This window comes from Branchiostoma belcheri, unplaced genomic scaffold (assembly GCF_001625305.1).
Source record: "Branchiostoma belcheri isolate BF01 breed outbred unplaced genomic scaffold, Haploidv18h27 scaffold234, whole genome shotgun sequence".
In the NCBI taxonomy this organism is placed as follows: domain Eukaryota; kingdom Metazoa; phylum Chordata; class Leptocardii; order Amphioxiformes; family Branchiostomatidae; genus Branchiostoma; species Branchiostoma belcheri.
This window is the reverse complement of record NW_017803837.1, coordinates 173,260-189,934: the sequence shown is the minus strand read 5'-3', so window position 1 is coordinate 189,934 and position 16,675 is coordinate 173,260. Positions and strand designations below refer to the sequence as shown.

General features: G+C 43.4%; 1 protein-coding gene across 14 annotated transcripts in view; it reads right to left on the bottom strand.

The window, feature by feature from the left end:
* The window catches only part of LOC109470813 (mucin-5AC-like), a 72,497-nt gene that overhangs the window by 35,368 nt on the left and 20,454 nt on the right, over window positions 1-16,675 (bottom strand). For 4 of the 14 annotated variants that reach the window (XM_019769897.1, XM_019769895.1, XM_019769890.1 and 1 more), the window contains exons 15-41: window positions 16,364-16,531; window positions 15,678-15,915; window positions 14,912-15,214; window positions 13,982-14,028; window positions 13,194-13,366; window positions 12,315-12,518; window positions 11,679-11,813; window positions 10,909-11,036; window positions 9,775-9,905; window positions 9,142-9,284; window positions 8,604-8,734; window positions 7,879-8,095; window positions 7,402-7,552; window positions 6,638-7,156; window positions 5,875-6,376; window positions 5,356-5,558; window positions 4,957-5,217; window positions 4,483-4,788; window positions 4,159-4,350; window positions 3,459-3,731; window positions 3,196-3,342; window positions 2,528-2,833; window positions 2,155-2,307; window positions 1,521-1,826; window positions 693-859; window positions 424-547; window positions 1-217 (exon numbers count right to left, since the gene is read on the bottom strand). In XM_019769897.1, the coding sequence (XP_019625456.1) occupies window positions 1-217; window positions 424-547; window positions 693-859; window positions 1,521-1,826; window positions 2,155-2,307; window positions 2,528-2,833; window positions 3,196-3,342; window positions 3,459-3,731; window positions 4,159-4,350; window positions 4,483-4,788; window positions 4,957-5,217; window positions 5,356-5,558; window positions 5,875-6,376; window positions 6,638-7,156; window positions 7,402-7,552; window positions 7,879-8,095; window positions 8,604-8,734; window positions 9,142-9,284; window positions 9,775-9,905; window positions 10,909-11,036; window positions 11,679-11,813; window positions 12,315-12,518; window positions 13,194-13,366; window positions 13,982-14,028; window positions 14,912-15,214; window positions 15,678-15,915; window positions 16,364-16,531 (5,845 nt within the window). The remainder of the gene's footprint in view (window positions 218-423; window positions 548-692; window positions 860-1,520; window positions 1,827-2,154; window positions 2,308-2,527; window positions 2,834-3,195; window positions 3,343-3,458; window positions 3,732-4,158; window positions 4,351-4,482; window positions 4,789-4,956; window positions 5,218-5,355; window positions 5,559-5,874; window positions 6,377-6,637; window positions 7,157-7,401; window positions 7,553-7,878; window positions 8,096-8,603; window positions 8,735-9,141; window positions 9,285-9,774; window positions 9,906-10,908; window positions 11,037-11,678; window positions 11,814-12,314; window positions 12,519-13,193; window positions 13,367-13,981; window positions 14,029-14,911; window positions 15,215-15,677; window positions 15,916-16,363; window positions 16,532-16,675) is intronic. The other 10 variants (XM_019769899.1, XM_019769892.1, XM_019769901.1 and 7 more) reach the window with 9 other exon arrangements.

Genomic DNA, 16,675 nt, shown 5'->3' with positions numbered 1-16,675 from the left:
ATCAGACCATCCTGTCCTGTGCTGCTCCATGGTGTCTGTGTGTTGATCTCCTGACACTGTATGTCTGCCACCATGCTCATGTCACCGCCACACAGGTTAAAGTGATCATCATGAACAAGCACATTGAGGTATTCAAAGTCTCCATCCGAGCTGTCGGCCGGGTTGGGTTTGTGAGAGCTGATCCAGGTGGTCCAGCCTTCAACACACACCTGGGGAGCTTTAAGGAAAGTAATATGGTATGGTTAAGTTTGACAATGTTACAGTACTTTCGAAAGGAAATAATTCAGGAATAGTCCGAAAATGATTCATATCTATGTTAAAGGATCATTAGAAGCAAAGAAAAGCTATTCTGCTTTCCTGCAAGTCAGTAAGCAAGGTAGTCTTGCATATTGACTTGCAATGAGATTTAAGTGGTTGTCTCACCAGTTGTAGTGGTCTTGCCAGTAGTGGTGGTCTCAGCAGTGCTTGTGGTGGCTGCTGTTGTTGAGGCTGTTCCACTGGTCGTCGCCTGATCAGTAGGCAGTCCAGGAGGATTTTCTGGAATAGGCTGTGTGAAGAGGAATGCAGGGTAACATTGTATCATAGGAAAGTAAGCATATGCACAAAATTGCATGAGGAATCGTGTCCTTTGTATGAATAGATTTGGGAGAAAAAAATTGTCAGCAGGCCGTGTGTCTAGTTACGGGACGTACCGTGGTTCCTATTGGTTTTCCAGTAGTAACAGGTGGTTTTGTGTTGCCAGGACTGCTCCCTGTGGTGGTACTGGTGCCTGTTGTTGGACTAACCCCGCTTGTGGTTGTTACACCGGTAGTGGTCGTTTCCACTGTGCTGGTGGTCTGCTGGGTTGTGGTTTCTCCACCTTAAGAGACGGAATAATGTAGAATATTGTTCCCACTGGACAAATGACTAAGAGTTTGTCTTCTTTCGATTGAAAATCACAAATAAGCACAAACACACTACATATTAGATATCATACAGCCCTTAACTTATTTATTTCAAATGCGAAACAACACATTACACAGACTTACAGGCAGCAAAAGCTGATGAACGTAAGTCTACATAAAGCCCTTAACTGCAGGGATTTTTGTACGTTTGTCCCCTCTACTTACTATATTAATGTGGCAATGTGTTCATGTGGTTAGTTTTGTTGACGTAGAATCTAAAGGTACTGGGTTCGAATCCCTGGCAGGCCCTATTGTTGTGTCTTTGGGAAAGGCTCTTAGCACATATTTATTCACCTGACTCAGGTGTAATTGTGTACCTTACTTTGGATAGGACGTAAAGCCGGAGGTCCCATGTTTGAGGAGAGCCATACCTCGAACACGTTAAAGATGCACAGTTATTGAAAAGAGAAGGGGTCTTCTCAATGTGAGTGGTTCAAACCTTACCTTCTGGTTTCAGGTTTGACATATTGATATGATATGACACGATAATTGCCTGTTCCGTCAATCCTCCACAAATCTGGTTAATCTTCATAAAGCAAAACAAAAGAGAAATATATTGAGTAGCCATATACTTACAGTGGCAGAACACACTGATCTCGTAATCCAGACATCCCTCTGGCTGGTTCATGGAGTTGCTACAGGAGAAGCCAGTCTGTGTGTCACAGATCAGACCATCCTGTCCTGTGCTGTCCCATGGTGTCTGTGTGTTGATCTCCTGACACTGTATGTCTGCCACCATGCTCATGTCACCGCCACACAGGTTAAAGTGATCATCATGAACAAGCGCATTGAGGTATTCAAAGTCTCCATCCGAGCTGTCGGCCGGGTTGGGTTTGTGAGAGCTGATCCAGGTGGTCCAGCCTTCAACACACACCTGGGGAGCTTTAAGGAAAGTAATATGGTATGGTTAACTTTGACAAACTTTGTAAGGAAATTCAGAAATAGTCGAAAGTGATCCAAATCTATGTTCAAGGATCATTAGAAGCGAAGAAACAGTTCTGTTTTGTTGCAAGTGAAGAAGAGAAAGCTATCCCGTTGCATATTGTATCGGACTTTGCTGCTTGTAAATAATTGTTATTGTAGCTTCTGCTTATAAATTGATGCATGAGATAAAGCAAGCAAGACAAGCATGGCAGCTTAGACAAAACTATCCCAGCAAGAAGTACAGTTGAATATACACAATAATCATTAACAAGTGGTTACAACGTACCTGCAGTTGTCGCACCGGTTGTTGTTGTAGTTGTCTCCCCAGTTGTTGTTGTCCGCCCGGTTGTGGTTGCAATGCCTGTGGTTGTAGCAGTCTGTGAGCCAGTTGTGGTTGGAGAAACTGTGCTGGTGGTCTGCTGAGATGTGGTTTCTCCACCTTAATAGATGAAGTGAAGTAGAATAGTTTAGTCATACAGGACAAATGATCGAGAGTACTAGTTGATCTTTCGGTCGAAAGAAGCACAAATGTATAGAAACATACAGCCGTTAACTGCAGTTTTTGTAACTTTGTCCCCGACTGTATTATGGTTTTCTTGTAGTTAGAACTGTTGACTTAGTAACAGGGCAGTTCACTTGAGTACCTAATATATACTTACAGTGGCAGAACACGCTGATCTCGTAATCCAGACATCCCTCTGGCTGGTTCATGGAGTTGCTACAGGAGAAGCCAGTCTGTGTGTCACAGGTCAGACCATCCTGTCCTGTACTGCTCCATGGTGTCTGTGTGTTGATCTCCTGACACTGTATGTCTGCCACCATGCTCATGTCACCGCCACACAGGTTAAAGTGATCATCATGAACAAGCGCGTTGAGGTATTCAAAGTCTCCATCCGAGCTGTCGGCCGGGTTGGGTTTGTGAGAGCTGATCCAGGTGGTCCAGCCGTCCACACACACCTGGGGAGCTTTAAGGAAAGTAATATGGCATGATTAAGTTCGGCAATGTATAGCAACGTTGTACGGAAATTTAGACATAGCATGAAAATGGTCCAAATCTATGTTCAAGGATCATTGCAAGCAAAGAAACAGTCCCATTTTGCAAAGAAACAGTCAATAAGCAACAAAGTATTGTCACGAGGAGAAAGTTACCCCCGGTATATTGTATCGAACTTAGCTGCTTGTAAAGTAATTATTGTTATTATGTAGTTTCTGCTTATGAATGGATGCATGGGATGAGACAAGTAAGTGTCGTCTGAAATACAAGCATGGCTGATTAAACAAAACTATCAGAAGTACAGTTGAATATACAGTATCGTTTACATCGTACCTGCAGTTGTCGCACCAGTCGTTGTTGTAGTTGTCTCCCCAGTTGTTGTTGTCCGCCCGGTTGTGGTTGCAATGCCTGTGGTTGTAGCAGTCTGTGAGCCAGTTGTGGTTGGAGAAATTGTGCTGGTGGTCTGATGAGTTGTGGTTTCTTAAAAGTTGAAATGGTTTTCGGTTGGTTTTGTATAGCAAATTATTGTCAGAAAATCATTGGCAACAATACTACATGTTTGTCCTTTCTACATACTGAAATAAGTCATTACATACCTGGCCCACATTCGCAGAAGAAGCGGACTTCGTAGTCATAGCAGGCCTGTTGGTCTGAGTTGACGCAGATCAGTCCTATCTGTGCATCACAGACCACCTTCTGCCCTGCATCCTCGGGAGAATCGTGCAGGCTGATCACGCGGCAATCTATGGCAGTGATCATGTTGTTCTCGCAGAAGGAGTACTTTGTTCGCAGAATCTCAATGGTGTCGATGTCACCCAGGCCATTTCCAGGATGGCCGACACTCATCCACTGGGTCCAGAAGTCACGGTCTGTTCAAAGTAAACTCAGTAAGACATCGCATGAAAGTTCATCTTGGAAGAGGTTATCATGTTGGACACGGAACCTGACTATTTTGCGAGAGGAATGAAGGAAGCCATTTACATCAGGGCATATCAAGCATCGCTCAACCGGGACGGCGGGTGGTACCGACTTCCGACGAACTTTGACCCAGTGCTGACGTCACACGTGGAAAAACAAAAGTCTACAGCATTTGGATCAGAAAACTGATGAAAACCGAGCGATTCGGTAGAAAATTCCGGTGAGTCAATGTTCATGTCGGAGAACAGTTTAATTATCAGTATCATTAAGGTATAGTTTTTACTCGGTTCAAATGACAAAAACCCATTTTTGTCACAACAATCCAACCAAGTTTACTACACTATATCAAAATTCACAACTGCTTAAAGTGATTGATACCTGGATATTCGCACAGTGGAGGCAGGGTCTGCGGTGTGGTGGGAATGGTAGTACCAGGTGAGGTAGTCTGATGCGCTGCGGTTGTCATTGGTGGTTGGTGAGGCTTCGTTGTCGTCGTCTGGGTAGTTGGTTTTAGAGTTGTCGTAGTGGAAGTGACAGTAGAAGTTGTCGAATGCGTAGTGGTCGGCACACCTGAAAACGAAGGCAATGAAAGAAAATGATGTTATTGTTTATAGAACTACAGTGTATGGTACATTGGTCTTGTTAATTCATCCACTGGTTCAACACAATGTGACAGACAGAAAACGAGAAAGGGACACTCACATTGACAAAGCACGCTGATCTCGTAGTCCTGACATCCGCCTGGATAGTTCATTGAGTTGCTACAGGAGAAGCCAGTCTGTGTGTCACAGATCAGACCCAACTGGCCTGTACTGCCCCATGGTGTCTGTGTGTTGATCTCCTGACACTGTATGTCTGCCACCATGCTCATGTCACCGCCACACAGGTTGAAATTATCATCGTGGGCGAGCAAACTGAGGTCCTCGATGTCTCCACCATGAATGTCATTGGGGTTGGGTTTGTGAGAACTGACCCATGTGGTCCAGCCGTCCACACACACCTTGTGAGCTGCAATGTAAAACCATAGCACATTATTTAACTATATCAATGATAGGAACGCATGTTGAGGAGAAGGATCTTGCAACATATAATTCACCAAAGACAGGATATGTTTTACTGTGAAGTGACTCATTTCAATATATTTAGCTCTCGTCTTTCGGAAAGCTAAATACTTACTTGTGCCTTCCGCGGTAGTCGTGGGAGGTGTCTTGGTGCCAGTAGTTGTGGCTGTCCCAGTTGTTGTAGTTTCCCCTGTCGTTGTGCCATGCTCAGTGCTGGTCGGCTTAGGAGTGGTAACTGTGCTGGTAGGTTTGGTTACCTCAGTTGTTGTGGTACCAGTAGCGGTGGTGGTAGGTTTCGACACGCCTGTTGTGGTGCTGATACCTGTGGTAGTTTGTTCGATGGTGCTTGTAGCTGTACCGGACAGTGTGGTTGATTCTGATGAAGAATGATTATAGACATGTTGTATGAATATGAGTAGAGTTGGAGACTTCTTATCTTTGACCTAGCATCAATATCTACATGTAAGCCAAATAGTTCAGCCTCAACTTGAATAAGTAGAAACTTAAGACTTACCAGGGCCACATTCACAGTAGAACTGGACCTGGTAATCCATGCAGCCCAGTATAGGGTTGTCTTCATTCAGGCAGATGAGACCGTGTGTTGTGTTACATGTCACGGCCTGTCCAATGGACGGGGCAGTGAACATGCCAGAGCCGAAGACCAGAGAACACTGCACGTCAGTGATCATGTCATTGGGACAGAAGCTGAAGTGCTCCCTGAAGTAGACAAAAACACGTCATCAAACACTTATTTAGCACATTGAAAGGAAATGGGAAAAAACCGTGATTGGGGAGGTTGTAAGAGTTACAGAGTTGCAAAATGTCGTATCCAGGTAGGATTCGATCGGAAACGTCAAGTAACTAACAAGATCCCGGTTAAGTTACTGGAGATTTTGTCCAGATATCTGCAATGTCTTTTATATGGCATTCTGGTGACAAACGTGTAACTTAAGTTTTGGAGTTTTGTTTACCAAGTTTCATCGTAACAAACAAGCAAAGACCCCCACACACACACGCTGACGCGCTTACCCACCTCAGGTTGTCAATGGTTTCAAACTCGCCACCATCGCTAGTATCGGTTGGAGTTCCTGAGCTCATGAAGGAGGTCCAGCCATTTCCATTTGGCACCGGACAGAGTTGGGGCTTGGTGCTGACTTCTAACTGGACAGGCTTCGTTTCCGAAGTTTCGGTAGTTGTAGTAGGAGGTGTCTTGGTACCAGTAGTTGTGGCTGTTCCAGTTGTTGTAGTTTCCCCTGTCGTTGTACCATGCTCAGTGCTGGTGGGCTTAGGGGTGGTAACTGTGCTTGTAGGTTTGGTCACCTCAGCTGTTGTAGTAGGAGGTGTCTTGGTGCCAGTAGTTGTGGCTGTTCCAGTTGTTGTGGTCTCCCCTGTCGTTGTGCCATGCTCAGTGCTGGTTGGCTTAGGAGTGGTAACCGTGCTGGTAGGTTTGGTTACCTCAGCTGTTGTGGTGCCAGCAACGGTGGTGGTGGGTTTCGACACGCCTGTTGTGGTGCTGATCCCAGTGGTAGTTTCTTCTGCAAAATATACAGGAATTGACAATGAACAAGGCGTTGGAAAGATCTTAACTGTTGTCACATACATGTAGTTCTTGGCTCACTGGATTTACATAATGCTGGAGTCTGAAGTTGTCTGTTACTGAACTGCAGTTGTCTTTCTTAATTATTGCAGTATCCACTGCTGTCATTATGTTGGAACGTCTATAATATAATCTTATCGAAGTGATTCAAAGAGTGTCATCTTTGTGGCATTATAAGGAAAATGAGTATTTTCTCTACCTCCGCAGGCACAGAAGACTCTGATTTCGTAATCATAGCACTTCTGTGCTAACTGCAAGTCGTCGATGCAGATGAGACCAGTCGTAACATCGCAGGTCACCTTCTGTCCAGTCTGATCAGCTGGTGTCCCAAAGCCGACCAATTGGCACTCCACCTGTGTGATCATGTTGTCCTCGCAGAAGACGTATTTCTGATGCAGCGCTTCCAGCGTATCGTAGTCGCCTCCGCCTCCGTTTGCTGGAGTGTCGACATTCATCCACGGTGTCCAGGCATCAGCGCCGGCAACAGGACACTCCATCGGCAGGCTGAAGGGCTTTGTGGTCGTGGAGGCTGTTGAAGTTGTGAACGTGGTTGTTGACGGTGGAGGCGGCTTTTCCGTGGTCGTGGCTGTTGTAGTTAACATTGTTGTTGTAGCCTTGGTAGTGGTTGTGGGCTCCTCGGAGGTGGCTGTAGTCGTTGTAAAGGCGGTCGTGGTAGGCTTCACCGTCGTTGTTACTTGCTGAGTTGTTGTAGGCAGCTCTAAAAACATTGTGCAATAATAAGACTAGTAAGCGTTCTATTGTTTGTATTGCTTGATGCACATTTATTTTTACATACAATTGGAGTCACAAGACTATATTGGATGACATTAATAGTTCCCAAACATGCATGGTGACAAAAACACTTACCATTATACTTTGGGTGAATGTTTATTGTCCAATTATTACCTGCCAACTATGAAAATATTAGACAGAGAATGTTTTCTGCTGTGTCATAGCTCATACCTCCGCAACTGCAGAAGAATCTGATGGCATAGTCGTAGCAGGCTGGGGGGAAGTCGGGCTGGTCCATGTTGTTGCATACCAGACCCACAGTTGTGTCACAGGTGACGACCTGGCCCGTGTGCTCCGCGTACAGGTTACTATGGCCGTTCACCTGAAGATGACAATGGCAAGTATTTAGCAGAACAACTAGAGCTTTATTTGAGCAATTTGCAGCTCAATGGTCTCAGATGAGAAGTGAGAATTTCCAGCAAATTGGTAACATTAACGTTAAGCATAACACGGACTTAATGAATCATTCATGAAATAACGTCACTTACTGTATCTAGTCATTTATTACCTCTATCTGAGAGATTGCTCTATTTGTTTTACTGCTGAATAGCCACATGCAGATTCTATACAATATTATTATCTGAGGTGGATAAAGTTCTGATGGTCCTGGACAGGATGCATTTATACTTTCACAGAAATCTTACCCACCTTACACTCCACAGAGACGATGTCGTCATCCTGACAGAAGACATACTTGTAACGCAGGTTTTCGATGGTTTCATAGTCTCCGCCAGTCATTGGGCTCGGGTATCCAACATTCATCCATTCGGTCCAGTAGTCGTAGGGCTGCACACACTCGGCGTCCAGGGCAACAGGTGCGGGTGTAGTGGTGGTTGGCTTTGGAGTGGTGGTAGTGGTCGGTCGCCTGCATTTTAGATAAGATAACATGAGAAACGTGCCACTTTCTTTCTTTCTTTCTCTTTATAACATATGAATGTTTTTCTTTCTTTCTTTTTTCTTTCTTTTCTTTATGAAATCCGTATTTATTGTTGGTATATAAGCCTTGATTGCTTGTCAACCTATATCTGACTAGACATTGGGACCATACAAGGGTTAGGTGTAACAAGTCGATCGGTGTAATATAGCCAGCTGCCGCCGCGCCGCGTGCTGGTGTGTTACGCCGAAAGGCGGTTATACCGGCTATACAGATACAGATACAGATACATTATAACAATATCCCAAATCTCAATTTTCCATCATTTTGTTTTAGCTATACCAGTCTTTCATGTAACATACAAACATTACTTCGGTTTTAGCTCAATTTTCAGATTATTTTTCGTTATTCTTCGTATTAATTAATTTTGTTTTTACGACAGTACATTGAAGATGTGGGTTTTATTGCTTTAAATGTACGAGAAGTAAGATGTGCTCACATAGTGGTAGTTGTCGGGACGGTGGCGGTTCCTGTGGTGATACTAGCCGTGGTTGTAGGCGGAAGTGGTGTGGTCTCCTCCTGGAAGCACTCTGTGTCCAGCACACAAGAGACGCCGTTCAGTCCCACAACCTATAATAGCATGGTAACAAGGTGGCATGTTCAAATGTTTCATCAGATGCTATGGTCTCAAGGCTGACTTGAATGGACAATATTGTCACCCCTATGTTGAACCCCTATGTCTGAATGGTCAAATCCGACTTATCCAGTCGAAATACTCTTTCACAACAACCAAAACCATTAGTCGTAACCACCACCTTCAGAACGGGGGTGTCCAGAGGGTATTCAAATATTTTATTTCGACACTCGAAAACACCGATACAATTACAAAAAACGGCGGACATCATCTGGACCCCAATGTAGATAATCATATACTTAGAACCAACGAAATCCGTTCAACCTACCGTGAGTTACATCTGCGAACACAAAAACGCTCAAAAGAAACAGAGACCACGGAGGTAAAAAAAAAAAAAACTTACAAATCCAGGCGGACAGGCGCAGCCCTCCACACATGTGTCGGTGCAGTTGGCGGCGATCTCGGAGTAGTTCTCCATGTTGTCACAGGTTTTGGGGCAGGAAGAACTGCAGGCCACGTACTGCATGCCGTACTCACACTGCATGGCTGTGCGGTAAAGGTATCAACTATCACTGACGGTTTGTTGTGCTTTTTGTACGGGGTTTTAGACATTTTCCTGGCGTCATTGACGTGCTAGTATATGGATGTTCTGGTTAGTTACAGAAGAACAAGACAGACATTTACAAGTAGCTTATAGAGCCACATGAATCCTAGAAACCCGAACATTGAGTTTAATACTTTGTACCATACTGAAATATTCTACGTCAGAGCAATGGCAGGGCATACAGAAGAAGAACTTTATTGCGCAACAGATGTAGCGGGTACAACGTATGGCAAAATGATACATACATAGTTTGTGGTGTTAACATACACATATGGTGTTGTTGAAAAAATCTAACAGTTCTACTAACTGTAATAGGAATCTGGTCTGCGTCATAAACAATGTATAACAAAAGAGAGACACTAATTATACTAATCTAATGTATAATGAAGTGTTGGTCAGTATTCATGTGCAGGCTGTGAGACTCCAACTTACGGCAAATCTCCTGTTCGCGCCATTTGATGGGTACACCGGCCAGGTTACACTCCTGTGCGTAGGCAGCGATGGCTGTACAGAGACACTCGCAGTCACCGCCACTGTCACAACCACACGCGTCGTACACGCACCTGCAGGGAAAAGATTGAGGGGGGGGGGCGTTAAATTTTTGGATACCTATTTTCAGTGTATGTACTAGCAGAATAGGAAATTCGCCGTGGAACATATTTTGCTGGTGAATTGATATATATCACATTGGTGTCATTACATAGAATTTAACATGTACAAAGACGGTTCTTGTGCAACCACAGCCCAGTAACATTTTTACTCCAAATGTTCCATCTCACGTATTCATCATATGATGTCCGTCTCCTCAGATATATACATGAGCAAGTATTTCTTGGCCGGCCACAGAAAGTAAATTTTATAGATGACATCCTCCGCAGACTGCAAATCTAATGCGATAGGGCGAAAAAAACAAGGAGGGCTAAGAAAACAAGATTCCTACATTTTCAAATTTTGACATCATCAACCATGATACCTATACTGTGCTATGTTTACTGCCTAAGTTTACTTACTATTACAACATCCTTTCTCTCTGAAACAACCAAAATAAAAGGTTTCAATCATTGTACAAGTGGTTTTGATTCAATGGGAACATCACATATTCACAGCCACCATCACATACAAAAGGGTACTCTCCAAGCAGAGGTTTGGGTTTTGGGGGTATTTTAGCATGTTTTTAGGCTTTTTTTTATCGGGGAAAAATTCAGTGCAAAAGAGAAAACCCAATAAAAAAAAGCCTAAAAACACGCTAAAAATACCCCCAAAACCCAAACCTCTGCTTGGAGAGTAACAAAAGGGATGAAATACATAGCTGCATCAAAGTAAAAGACAAAACATTAAATGAGAGCCTTGTCTTGTCCTGTCTCCTCTCGTCATATTTATCTGCCATCCACCTTGCGGCATGGCAACAGAGATCTTTGCCCGTTTTTGGCATGTTGTCCACTGTCAGAGGGCAAAATTATTATTTTTTCTAAAATTAGGCGAAAATTAACGCACGCGCTGATGCCATCCATAAAAATTACTTGCTGTGCCTTTAAAGAGGGTTGTTGAAAGTTAAGTGGTACCCACTTGTCGTAGTACGGCTGGTAAGGGACCTCGCTGTGGCAAGGCCTGAAGACGTCAGACTTGAGGATGGCACACTTCCGCAGGGCCCAGGCTTGTCTGTTCGGGTGGAGGGCGCAGGTGTCCTCTACGACCTGTTTATTTAAGATTGTAGGAGATAATCAATTAATGTTATGTTTAAAGTTAAAACTTGTTCCAGCCAAAAAAAGTTGTCACCTAGAGCTGTCGACCAGTCACTCATGATCAGGTCTTCCTCAGTAGACTGACACGGTTAGAATTGTGACTCAACTAGACTCTCTGAAGTGTGACGTCATCGCTGGGTATCTGGTAAACGATGTCGGCCCCCGTCGTGGTTGAGTCTTGTTCTATGCCCAGTATTCGTACAGTTTTCAGTGAAGCAGAACTACTGAAGAAGACCAGGGCGACTGGTCGAAAGGTCTAGGTGATAACAATTCTTTGTGTTGGAACAAAAGTTTTAACTGTGAACACGTAACTACCAACATAGATTAACTTTCATGACATTTAATATCATAATGATGTTAAACACCGGACGGCTCTATAGACTCACGAGACTGACAACAACAATCAACAAGTACAAAGTTACATCAAGCTACTGACTTGTTGAAACCCACTAATCTTCTGTTTAGAAGCAACTAAACCAAGTTGACATTAAATGTAGAAAATATAATTGCTACATGTAAACAAATCGCAAAACACAACCGATTAATACGATAGCTATTCTAATTGTGTGTAGTTTGCCCAGGTCTATAACTTACCACAGCATCCATGCAGTAGTCGTGAACCTTCCAGCTGTCACCGAAGGTGTTGGCCATGGTAACGGGGGGTCCGCCCATGGGGGTGGTGAAGTCATCCATCTGGTTACCGTTGAAGTTACCACACAGACCCTCGACCTGGGGAAGACAGGCGTTCAGTTGTTAGCTGTTTTCTATTCATTTATTTGTTTGTTTCAGGCTCTCACTGGCCCATAGATAGACATGTTAAAAACAAACATCTGACCGGCAATAAAGGTTCTAGGCAGGTTCAATATTATGCGAAAACAGTTATTGTAAACAATGTGACATTTGGATAATACACTTGATCGAAAGGAATTCAAGGTGCTGAGCACCAAATGTTTTGAGCAATAAAATGAGAAGAAAGTTATCTTAACAGATATTGAGCAAAGAGCTGTGAACTTTGTTTCTTAGTCCCAACAATTCGTCTATCAGATTCCATATTCGATTTGAATACGCATATGCAACAGTCTTAAATTATGTTCACTGCTAATTACAGATAGAACTCAATCGCACACGGTACAATGTATCACAACAACTATTGTCCAAGAATAAGAGAGGGTGCATTAGATAATATATTAGATAGAGCTGGTGCGTTACAGTTACTAAAACCAAACGTACATATCCCTTCCACGCCGGCACGAGCTTGATGTACACGCGGGTTCCCTTGTCCCACTGCAGCGTCAGACCGATCGGTGTGCTGACGAACACGAACATGCCGGCCTGCCGGATGGTGAAGTCCGTCCCGTCGGCGGTGATCGGCTGGCCACGGACCAGGGAGAGCCTCTGCCTGCTGGCGCCGCTGCCCAGCGTCACGATGATGTTCTGTTCCGAATAAGTGAAGACAATATGTATATAATGGCGACGGCATGCAGAATGAAACTAGAAAAATAACATTTGCAAATCAAATGCATCATGTTTACCTTCGGATATGGTCTGCTCTGTTAATTCTTACTCAAACACATTCACATACAAGTACATGTATATGGTGACAGGAGCCTAAATGCCTACCATGAAATTGCAACATTGTATATAACCCAACACCAGTTACTATCGTGCCAGACGTCAACAAAAGAGGCCATTGGTCAGGTCAGAGGTTAGTGTTTGGAACAGAAGAAGAGGAAGAAGAAATGAAGCAAAAACAAGATGTTTTCCTTCGGTAAACATAACTAGCTGCGCACTGCATTAGACATCCTGATATTAGAGTGTCCAGGCTACTCCTTTGGGAACACGCAAAGAATTCGAGACCTGGGCTTAACTTCATTGACAACCTCAAATCAGACACCAGCTTAACAGAAGTAAAGGAAATCCAATCTCTGATGAAGTATAGAGTAAAGTGGAGAACGCTTTCAAGTTTGGTTCCAGCGGGAACTTCGCTAAACCAGAGCTTGGCGAAGACACAAGAAAAATCGGGAAGTTAGTTCCTATCTGGAATGGATAGAAAACGTAAGATATCTGAGTTTGGATTGTCGCTCATGACAAAAGAAAAGTTGTTGTCACCTTGGTGCAGGTGACGCCGCTTGTTCCACAGGGGATGTTCTCGGCAGTGACGGAGAACGGAAGAGAGGCACCGTCCTTGCTCTTGGCCAAGACGTAGTCACAGTCTCCTTGGAACTCGTACATCTTCCCGTCAAACGTCTTGTAGTGAGGATCTCCGAACGTCGTGCAGATTCCTGAAGTCAATAGGTGGGCAATGTCGTAAGTTGTAGAAAACAGTTATCTATCAGTTTAGTTTGTGCCTTCGTACATCATACTTGCTATCAATATGTATATAAACAAGAATCTGCAATAAACGTCTCTTTAAAGTAAATGCCATAGATAAAACCTGCAACTGTAAACTTTATTTGCTTTCTGCCTCATATGGGCCATGGCACATACAACATATATACAACATACATGTAAAAAAGAACTTAAAAGTTAAATAAAGAAACTTAAACAAAGTAACTGCACACAATCTAAAATCATTCAACAAAACAAGTCAACTAAATTAACAACATATATAAGGACACCAATAACTGAACATTCTGAACATAAAACAAATTCATAACTCAATATGCAACCTATAAATTAATACAAGACAACGTATAACGTAAGATACAAATCAACAATAAAACAAACAGTAGAAACAGGTTGCAACGTAAAATGTAAATCATTAAAATAACAACAGAGGAACACACGTTAGGTAGATAAGGACGACGAGGACTGTAGGTGTTGCACAATAGATATATTGCATACAGAGATACCATAAGGTATCTCTGTAGCTTGTAGCTTAAGTAGTAAGTACAAACCTGCGCATTCGTTGACTTCACACACCCACTGTTGCCCGTTGCAGAAGCTGGAAGGAACATGAAAGTGTTGACGTTATCAATATTGTATTCACTGCCTTTTTAGATTTTTCTTCTTTTGTTATTCTATCCAGAAGACGAGTTATAGGTATTTCAGAAGCCATCATATATATCTTCCAAACCATTGGCCGGCTCTGTAGGGTCCATACACCTAGTGGACAAGCGACGTAATGTTCACATTTCTTTGTTTAAAAAAACAACAAACTGATGCTCCTACCAGCTCGTCTCTTCAGATATACATCGTACTAAATGTAACATATCGTGTGGTTCAGATATCTGAACAAGTGCCCGTCCCAGTGTAGATATGACTGTTTTATTACAGTTGACACCTTGCAGCCAGAATTACGTACAACTTACAAAATGTCTCTAACTGAATCACATCCAAATTAAAAGTGTTACACAAGTTACGAATGTTGGAAACTAGTTTTGCGATAAATCCATATATGATCATTTTCTTTAAACACTATTTCAATTTTAAGAGCAGACAACAACAGCAATATCGATTAGTTCTAACATTATCAAAGGAAGACATTTTTAAGTATATTATATCATGTACAAATATAGACGTCATCAATGAAGTATGTAAGTATATTTCAAAATGTTTCAAAAAGAGAGAAGAAGCCATTAGAACTTAGATCAATACCACTTATATATATATTTCTTTTTTTTAATTTTATTTTTAGCATTGTATACCTCAGACCTAATGTTAGCCTTTCTTTATTACTATTGTTGTAGTACTCTCTAGTACATTGTACTTTGTACATCCATGCATTTATCCCCCCGGGGAATGAACATGCAATAAAGTTTCAATAAATTCTAAATTCTAAAATCTAAAATACTACTCACAACCATCTCTCCTTGAGGAATACCTACCAGGTGTTACAGTCCAGTTGGATGGTGTGACTTTGCTCGTAACTCTGACCACCGTGGTAACACGGGCAGTTCTGCGGCATCACGCATGCGCCCTTCTCCTCGTCCCACACGGTGTCGTTCCTACACTGACAGCCGGCGTGGCACGTGACCGGGGCCTGTGACGTCACGCCCAGGTGCATGTTCTTACAGGTGATCTGGTTCTCCACGACGCAGTTGGACCAGATCTGGTTGTCGGGGCAGAGTGCGGGGGAGTCCGGTAAGCACGCCATCTCCGTGCAGGCCCACTGGCCCTTAGAACACATGCTGTACGGTAGAAAAACAATGTGCGTCGATTAGGTTAATACAGAATGGCAATCGGGATGTATAGTTAAAATGTTTTTCTTTCAGAAACCGGTTCCTCAGAAAAGAACGGCTTGGGCCAACAGCACCATCCAGTATAAATAAAGAGGCTTAAGATGAATTCAGTGTACTGGTCATTTTATGTGCTGTATCCAACAGTATCAATATATTATGTAGAGCAGGAACCTCATATTCCGCCTGGTTAACACAAAGCTATTCACATTTCAAAACAGCGCCATGAGACCATACTCTCATTGAAGTCTTACTTGTGCTATTCATTTTTTTATTGAAATTGCGACAGCAATACAAAGGAATTCCCTGGCAGCCCAGCCGATATCGGGTGCCTTAACATAACTGGACATAACATACATGAATAAGTGTTCATAATATAATAGAATCAAGAACTAAAATTACAGTTGATGCGTACCATGTGTTGCAGCCCCGGTTGATGGAGGCTCCGTCCAGGTAGTGTTTCCCGTTCTCCATGCAGCCGCACTCCTCGGGAGGTACGCAGTGCCCCTCGTAGTCCAGGACGGTTCCCTCCGGACAGGCGCACCCCTCCACACAGAACGGCTCGCACTCCACTCCCTCCAGTATGGACGCGCAGGTGGTCTGACACCCGGGGTGGCACTGGTCGTACACCAGCTCTCCGGAACACGACACCTCTGAAGGAGGCGGGAAGCGAAGGTAAGACGGGGAGTCAGAATACCATCAACAGCATATACAGTGGAAGGGTTGCAAACCATGTGCTCGAGAAGGTTACGTATTATGTACACCATATCTGGGGGTGGCGATTTTTAATAGTTTTTAAGGAGAGTGGTTCATGTATCATGATATTTGGTAGGTAGGTTGGGGTTTGAAGACCTATACCGTATTATAGAAAACCCAACACATTACAAACGACGAAGGTATGAGATCTGTGAGTTCTAGTTAATGGGTTGAGTAAAATCTATGAGTTTTTTAAAGTTTTTTTATTTGTCACTGTTTATGTCGAAACGTATTTCAGATATGGTGTACCTAATACATAACATTCTCGACGAAGGTAAATAACATACTGTGGCGATATGAAGCTACTTGGAGTAGTCTATTTCTGTTTAATGTCCGTTAACTCACCGCATCCTTCTGTGTTCTGCCGCCAGTCCAGCTCGACTCCCTTGGCGCCACAGGCCAGTGAGTAGTCGGACATGGCGTCACACATGCTCTGTATGGCGTGTCCGCTGCCGCAGTAATCAAACATGCACCTGTCGTAAGACTCCTGCGGGTTCACGTACTGGTGACAGGCTGGAGGTGAGAGGAAAAAACAGGGTTTCAGTTTGAGAAGCACGGCGTCGGAGTCTTATATCGATGTACTCGTTTGTTTGTCGACTTTTAGGGTCTAGTAATTTCATCATTAAGATGCTACTCCGTTCGGGGATCTTCTCTTGC